The following is an 8,563-nucleotide window of genomic DNA, read 5'->3' on the forward strand; positions in this document are numbered from 1 at the left end:
TTTATATAGCCATCTAACGATATCTTGGCCATACATGATTTGAACATGGACATCTTAGCTAAATATCATTCAATCGTTCATCCTAAAAACTTTCAAGGCTATAAGCAGGAAATTTATAATTAAATATATTTTATTAACTAATTCTATACTTAATATGTCTTTGAAAAGGCAAGTTATTGATATTTCACTTAAATTGAGAATCTGCATTACATGGACTCTACTCTTCAGAAAATTTAAATGCCACCAATTACTAATAAAGCTTTTTAGATTGGTTGTAGATTTTTTTTAATGTTTTTGTAGTGTTTTTGTCTCTTGTTCAGAGTCATTTGGGCCTTCACCTTGTGCCTTGATCGCTGGGTTGGTCATCACTGTAAGTTACATTGAAGTATTGCAGCTGTTCGCGTTAGCGCATCCAGATGTAACAGTGAAACTTTACTGTAAATATGGTGACAATACACCATAACGAACTGTTACTGAGCCTCCTCTTAAGTCAAATCCTTAACCCCCCTTGGTTCGGTACTGCAGGTTAATCTAAATCTAATTGCTATAAGTATGCAGAATTGTTTTCCTTCCTTCATCAAACATTGTTGTGATACACTCACATACTGCAACTGTTCTAATACACGATGTAGCGTATTGGATATAATTGTTTAACGGAAGGGAAGTCATATTTATCACTGGTCATCTTCTTCAATGTGATTTTTCTTATCTCTTTTATAGATTAGGCGTCAGTGTTTTAACTTCCTTTTTATATACTTCCTTTACAACTATTACTAAACCATACATGTAAGCATACACAATGAATCAATCAAAGTAGATACATACTAAGCATGTATAATGGGCAGGGCTCTGTACCCTACATAGGATCGAACGCAATGGAATGCGTAATGTGGAGGCACTTTTTGTAGGTATAACGGTCAGGTAACTGCACCTTACAAAATGTATCAAACAGATATCGGAGGCACTCACTACAGGTTTTGCGGTCACGTGACTGCACCCTAAACACAATTCTACACAATGAATCAAACGCGTATCTATATAGATATAGCAGTCAAGTTACCGAACCGTATAGACGAGACAAAAATGAATAAAATATGATCGAAGCACTCTGGTAAAAGCTAACTGATTAAAGCGTAGGTCGAGAGAGCGGAATGGCTTTTGGACTCAATGTATATAATAAAATCAGATAACCAGAGCTTGAAATTTCATTTTTTTATACTGTTGTCAATTTTATTATAAGGAGAAAATGGATGTGCGAAAACTTATTATTACAAGTCCATTATTTGCTTTAGATGTTTTTATTTGTACTTATACATGTGCATTTAAATCAGTTTAGTCCCCAAAACGGCAACGAAGAACCACAAAGTAGAGCCTTTGTCATCCGAAACTGCTGATGTCCTACTCGTATCTGAAACCAGAAATATGTCTTTTGATTACTTTGTTATGATACTCTCTTTGAGACGTAGACCAATTGGCAAATATCCAATTCATTTCTTTTTCATGTTTTACTCAAAAAGGAAAGATTACCATATTTACCTTCAATATTGTATATTTGCTTTGAAATCCAGGTAATTGGTTCATCAACGTCATGGTGCATTAGTACTAATTTGTACGAAACAGTTATTGATTCCCCTTTTGTTTCATTGTGAAAAACGGAAGTTTGAATTCTAACGGCAGGAGACCCTGCGCAGTCTATGGAACACTCATGTTCGTTGCGAGTATAATCTTTAATAACGCCAATATCTTTACCGTCCTGTAAGAAAAACAAGTTACCAAAAGCAACAGTGATGACTGTTTCGTTTTGTTACACCAGATCGCAAACATGTCAAAAGTGTAATACAGAAAAAAAAACTGTGACTTTAAAGTGTTCATAAACAATGTGTTTGGCTATGCATTTGTTTTCCGTTCGTAATGTCTTGTTTAAAATACACAAACAAGTGTAGCCATATATAACCCTAAATACTTTTAACAATTCTCATTTATTGATAATGTAAGAAATATTGTTTATGTGGGTAACAAAAACATACACACTTTAACTGTACTCCACTGGATATTGACATTATTAGGATAAACACAGTCAGTAATAACAGATATAATTCCACTTGAATCCGACTCGGGTTCGGTGGGTGGGAGAATGTCCCTGTCAAAATCTGCAAGAAGCACACACAATTCTAGATATGTTACGTCTCTGTTACACACATATTAAGACCATTGTTATTTAGTTTTTTTATACCTCAACGAAGTCCCTTAAATGGTTATTTCTATTATTATTGCAGTCAATTCGATCCTTGACTGTACTTTCTATTGTAGGCAAATATAGTGTATATACTAATATATAAGCAGTGGCAGTGACTTGGTAAATTAAAAAGTGCCAAATTATTTGAATGTATTATTTTGGAAATATCCTGCGAGACGGCACGAAGCATTTACGACATCCAAAATACAAAAATATATATAAGTGGAACAAACAGAAAACATTCCTCAATAACATGCTAATATGCTAACATGCTACTCACGTATAACAGTTACTTCCACGCTATCACCGTTTGCAGTCGTATCAATGCAGATAAAGTTTCCACAGGAATCCAGTGAAACATTTGTTATTGTTAGATCAAAAGACATAGAATCAGCGCCTGATGTAAAATCGTAACGAGGTGTGGTGGCTGGGTAGCAGCCAGATGACTGTATTAAACAAGCTGACTGAAAATCACCGTCTTTTTGCCAAGATATATTATCTGTCCCAGTAGTAGAACATGTTAATGTATATGGCTGAGACGTGCGAGGTGTCTCTGAGAGTGCATGTATAGCGACATCACCTGGAATAAGTAATAGGTTCATAAACATATAACTATACCAGGTTTTAATTCAATGTGTAACGGTCAGCTGTAGGTGGCGGATGTGCGTTCATAGTATAACATTCCGTTATAGACGGAAGTACGTTTATAATACGTATATATGTTTACTTGGTTGGTAATATGCAAGTTAGCAAAGCCCAGGCTCTGTGTGGAATGAGAATTTACTGTATATAAAGACCATCGAACCCCTTCAGGGTTTTTTCAGCATGCTTTTCTTTGAAGAGATCTGTTGGCCTTGTTTAACCTCGCACGTTACAAATGTTTCATTCGTAAATGGTGTCTTTGAAATTACAGATAGTTCGAATGTGGCAGGGATTACAATATTGTGTCTTTGTCAGATTGTATCCAAAAGAACCCTTAAAGTACATTTTGTAAAAGCTGTCCCCCAGTAGCACTGCGTATATCAATTAAATGAAAAACTAAATCATCTGTCAACTCCGCCCAACAACGGTGTAAGCGGGTTGAAAATTATGATATATTAAATGATCCTAAAGACAAATGAAATAACAAACGCAGTCAAAAACTGACATTTTCCACATGGGACATGTACGGCTCAGATGAAATTACAAACACAGTCAAAAACTGACATTTTTCACATGGGACATGTACGGCTCAGATGAAATAACAAACACAGTCAAAAACTGACATTTTCCACATGGGACATGTACGGCTCAGATGAAATAACAAACGCAGTCAAAAACTGACATTTTCCACATGGGACATGTACGGCTCAGATGAAATAACAAACGCAGTCAAAAACTGACATTTTCCACATGGGACATGTACGGCTCAGATGAAATAACAAACGCAGTCAAAACCTGACATTTTCCACATGGGACATTTACGGCTCAGATGAAATATCAAACGCAGTCAAAAACTGACATTTTTCACATGGGACATGTACGGCTCAGATGAAATAACAAACACAGTCAAAACCTGACATTTTCCACATGGGACATGTACGGCTCAGATGAAATAACAAACGCAGTCAAAAACTGACATTTTCCACATGGGACATGTACGGCTCAGATGAAATAACAAAAGCAGTCAAAAACTGACATTTTCCACATGGGACATGTACGGCTCAGATGAAATAACAAACGCATTCAAAACCTGACATTTTCCACATGGGACATGTACGGCTCAGATGAAATAACAAACGCAGTCAAAACCTGACATTTTCCACATGGGACATGTACGGCTCAGATGAAATAACAAAAGCAGTCAAAAACTGACATTTTTCACATGGGACATGTACGGCTCAGATGAAATAACAAACACAGTCAAAACCTGACATTTTCCACATGGGACATGTACGGCTCAGAGATTTAGTTGTTAAACATGTACTGTGATAATGAACGATGAAAACTAGGATTAAAATAAGATTAGGGAGGAAATATGTTTTTATATATATTTATAAATTAAAAAGATTGCACGGTTCTGAGTGATAAAAACCTTACCATCAATTTTACAAAATAATTATTGAAATCAAACATCAAAACAAAAACTTACTTAAATAAAAAGTGACTAAAGTTTTGGATATACAAACGGTTCTCGAACGACCGCTTGTTCGAACGACCACAGTTTTACTGTATAGGATGTTGAAGTTGAAATACTTTAAAAATGCGTACTTATTAAAAGATGTGCTATTCTAGATACCTCCTAGAAACCTACTTTTATATGTGATTAATATAAAAGGAAACATAATTCAATTTCAATTGTATCTGCATTAGACCCATTGTTAAAACATATTTTAAAAATACAGCATATAAATAAAAATACAATTGTTTTTCGTATTGAAACCTAAACAGGAAACAAACCTATTTTAGTCCTTATTTTAACGATCTGTAAAAACTACATACAGAAGGTATATAAAACTAATCTTTTTATCAGTATTCACAATAGTTACAATTAAAAACTAGGATGGAACTGATAAAACTATGCTTATTTGTTTAGGAGGCTCTTAAAGAAAGATCAAATGCAAGATACAGAGTTTAAGAAATATGATATACCGTAATATACTGTAATTTTGTAAGTTTTGTTATGTTTTGTGTTTTGCCTTTTTTATATAGTCGTTTTTAACTATGCACATATACATTGGCATATTTCATATCTTATAATTTGTGTGTTCTTGACGATTTTCAATTTGTCGATAATAAATTGTCTGTCTGTTTGTCTGTTTGCATTACCAAAAAGCTTACATGTTAACTTATCGCAATCTACAATCCTTAAAGAATATCCCTTGCTACCTCGATCATTATGATCAAAATTAAATAATTAATTGCTATCTGATCCGCAAATGTCCTTGAATGATTGTTATTTGTTATAATAATAATAAAATGGAAACTACAGGACAAACCCATTAGATTCAATTATAACGATGACCCTGTCGAGAAGTACAGTGTCCAAGGCCTAACATACACTCGAACGAGAGACACACAACGTCACAATACAACACACACAGATCACTTATAAAAGCTGCACTCTGACAGATTGACCGTGCAAACAAGTGATACAAGACTGCTGAAAAAAGATCAGATCGCAGATATTCATATATCCTTTCGAAAATTGATGTTTTATGGCTTAAAGCGTAACTAACGGTTTAAGAAAAATGCATAAAACATTGTTTTTTTCAAAAAAAAAATTCAGCAATATTATATCACTGGTTTCCATGCATTTTCGCATAAATTGACTCGTTCCAAGACAAGAAATAAAAAAGATGTGAAAACGGCCAATCTGTGAGAGTGCAGCTTTCATATATATATTATTTACATACTTGTGTTGGAGCAACAACTTTTAAACTTTAGTGAAACATGATTTCATTACGAAACAAACTTAGGAGTACTCAACCTTACCCGTATCCCCCTGGCGTAATAATAAAGCTTTTATTTGTACGATTAAACGGCCATATACGTAGACATTGGGGACAACAATTGCGTATGACAAAGAACTATACAAGATGGCTATCTTTATTTAAAACTACCTATAATCAATAATATCACTCAAACTTGCGTGTACAGTAAATCGCGGTCGTTCGAACAGGCGGTCGTTCGAGGACTATATATAAACTGTTTTTAAATTTCTTAAGTCTAATCCAGTACAGTCAAGTCTGAAACGGTAATATTTGGTGTGAACATTTCACGATTAGAAATTGTCAGATAGGCTATCGTGTTGCTTAAATTGCGCTTAAACAGAATCTAAACTGAATGCAAAGCAAACAATTTAATACACTACGAGAAAGGTTTACCACATACATGCCATTTAGCATAAATAAATTAATGGCAAAAAGCCAACATGTTTGCCTGAATAAATCATAATGATAATTTTGGTGAGATTCGTTTTGTAATGGTAATGAGGTTCGCATAAATGGTCTTACAATTAACATTCGTCTTTGACAAAGAATTGAGTGAAGTTATCAAGCATTTCTAATGCGACTATAATAAGTTACCTCCTATGAAAGACGCTGTCAACAACAGTAACACTAGTATAAATGTAGTACAAGCAACGATGTTCATTTTAAAAAGTGTTTTCCATCAAAGTGCATCTGAAAATAGAAAATGGTTTTGTCACAAAAAAGTGTGTCTCCCCCTTACTTCCCCCCAGCATGGCGATAGTCAATGTAATATGGATACGGAGTTGGAAAAGGACCGTTGACATAAATTTGACACAGTGATAACTATGGAAAATAAAACTGAATGTAACGATTATGTAAAAGGCCATTCACTCTTAAAATAATAATCTCACCAAAACTTGTAGATGATGTACAAATCACTCCTGAGAAGTTTCAAGTTAACTAGGGTGGATGGAAAGACATAAGGTCAGACAGTCAGACGGATGGACGGACAGACGGGGAAGGATAATATTTCTTCCGGCTGAGAGAACGTCTTCGGAAATGCTTTTAAATGAATTTGACGGTTCCTGTAATTTAGTATTGACATTTCAGGTAGAACAGAGACAGTGAAATTATACTATTTTAAAGACCATTACATGCACTTTTTTATTTTGCTAGCTCATGTTTAATAGTCAAGAGTAAATTAACAAACAACAAGTTGAATACTGTCGCTTGAACGCTAGTTTTTATCAAACTAACAGCGATACTTGTCGATAAAATTAACGTTTTGTTTTAAAGAAGCAGACGTAATTCTACATATTTAGATACAGATAAATTTCGTTTTTTGAGTTTTATAAATTGTGTTTGTATTACATCTTCATGCATGTTTCTTGCAAAATGGATATAACCAATGATTGCAAATCTAAAGAATTTTACTTCGAATCTTGATGTCGACGGATTTTAAGAGAAATGTTATCTATCTTTCTTTGTACTTTTTATATTGATATAATTGTTTTTAATGATATCTTTTTAACTTATATGTATTATGTTATTTTATATTTGATAACTTCAGAAATGTTTTCTAATTGATGTACATATACTATATATTTTTGTCATTACTTGGGAAAGAGTTCTATTTGACTACTTCAGAAACGTTTTGTATTTGATAACTTCAGAAATGATTTCTACCTGACGACTTCAAAAATGTTTTTATTTGATTACTACATTTAAAAAAAAATGTTTTATAATTGAATTTTCAAAAATGTTTAATATTTCAATCCTTCAGAAACGTAGATAATGAGCCTTTATTGATATATTTGAAACAACTAGGACAAGGTCAACAGCCAAACAAGTACCTGTGATCCAGTTTAACGGCACATTGGTCAAAGGTCAGAACCAATTAATTAACTATTTGAATTATATGTCTGCTATAGTTACAGCCGTACAACATGATCTCATCTTCGGTGCAATATTGCTTTGTTATTGTTATTTGTTAACTGATTCATTTGGGAACACGATGAAATGACAATAGCAGGCATGCTTACATAACATTCCTATTTCACAAAATTAAACTTCCTTCTTTCGAGTAAGTGCGTCTGAAATTGAATTTATGGTCGTGCCTTAGTTATTTAATCTGTCTAATTTGTGAACTCGATTTCTGTTAGAAATAAATATTACATAATCTGAAAATGTTATTTATCTTATCTTATTTAAAGTATCGTCTTAAAATCTATCTGAAAGTCTGAAATTGTGTAGAAAAAAATATCGAACGGAAACAGGAGTTCTAGAACAGATACAAATGTGAGAATTATATTTAATTTACCATATTTTAGTTTAATATAAAATCGTTCCCCTGTTATGCAACACAGTCAATACATTCGTTTTTGAAAATGGTTATGTTTTTTCCTACTTTCTATTTCAAAGCAAAACAAGCGTCAAAAATGATTGACAAAAATGATTAAATATATTGATTCTAACTTGATATTAACGGCAATGTTGCTTATATTGATACTATACCTACTAAGAATTAAAATGAAATGCTAAGAAACTGATTAGAATAAAACTTACATATTTTAACTTCAAAAACATCCTTGACATTTCATCTAACAGATATCGATAAAGTATCGGGTAGGCTGATAATGGTAAACCACTTATGTTTAAATATAGAAACTAGTTCAAGGTGCGTGTGTGCACCTCAAGGGAAGATATTCAAAGTCGACTTCTGCCAATTTAGCCGGTACTTTCAGGGTTGCCTTTGCCTCACTTATCACTGATGTCTGTGAACAAAAGTATCAATCTATGGTGGCTGATTTATACCTTTTCGCCACATTTTGCCCCTTTGGGTGCGAAAATGCGCCAAGCGGCACTGCGAATATGC

General features: G+C 33.6%; 1 protein-coding gene across 4 annotated transcripts; it reads right to left on the reverse strand.

Annotated features, from left to right (window-relative positions):
* Positions 1-1,282: 1,282 nt before the first annotated feature.
* LOC128234220 (uncharacterized) lies at positions 1,283-8,333 on the reverse strand. 4 transcript variants are annotated; one of them, XM_052948304.1, is made up of 7 exons: positions 8,254-8,333; positions 7,731-7,781; positions 6,304-6,399; positions 2,517-2,816; positions 2,032-2,150; positions 1,537-1,753; positions 1,283-1,408 (listed from the first exon to the last, which is right to left on the reverse strand). In XM_052948304.1, the coding sequence occupies exons 3-7, from the start codon at positions 6,368-6,370 to the stop codon at positions 1,323-1,325; spliced, it is 789 nt and encodes a 262-aa protein (XP_052804264.1). In that variant the 5' UTR covers positions 6,371-6,399; positions 7,731-7,781; positions 8,254-8,333; the 3' UTR covers positions 1,283-1,322. The 4 variants fall into 4 exon arrangements, with proteins under 4 accessions (XP_052804264.1, XP_052804265.1, XP_052804263.1 ...); XM_052948305.1 differs by lacking the exon at positions 7,731-7,781 and adding an exon at positions 6,600-6,773 and having other exon boundaries at positions 8,254-8,287; XM_052948303.1 differs by lacking the exon at positions 7,731-7,781 and having other exon boundaries at positions 8,254-8,328.
* Between the last annotated feature and the right edge of the window lie 230 nt (positions 8,334-8,563).

This window comes from Mya arenaria, chromosome 5 (assembly GCF_026914265.1).
Source record: "Mya arenaria isolate MELC-2E11 chromosome 5, ASM2691426v1".
Lineage (NCBI taxonomy): Eukaryota > Metazoa > Mollusca > Bivalvia > Myida > Myidae > Mya > Mya arenaria.

Bases quoted from the DNA above. Each gene is read 5' to 3' on its own strand.
- LOC128234220 (XM_052948304.1), bottom strand. From the start codon at position 6,370: ATGAACATCGTTGCTTGTACTACATTTATACTAGTGTTACTGTTGTTG. The intron at 2,817-6,303 runs GTAACTTATTAT...TACTTATTCCAG, and splicing joins GACAGCGTCTTTCATAGGAG to GTGATGTCGCTATACATGCA. The intron at 2,151-2,516 runs GTGAGTAGCATG...TGCTTCTTGCAG, and splicing joins CGTGGAAGTAACTGTTATAC to ATTTTGACAGGGACATTCTC.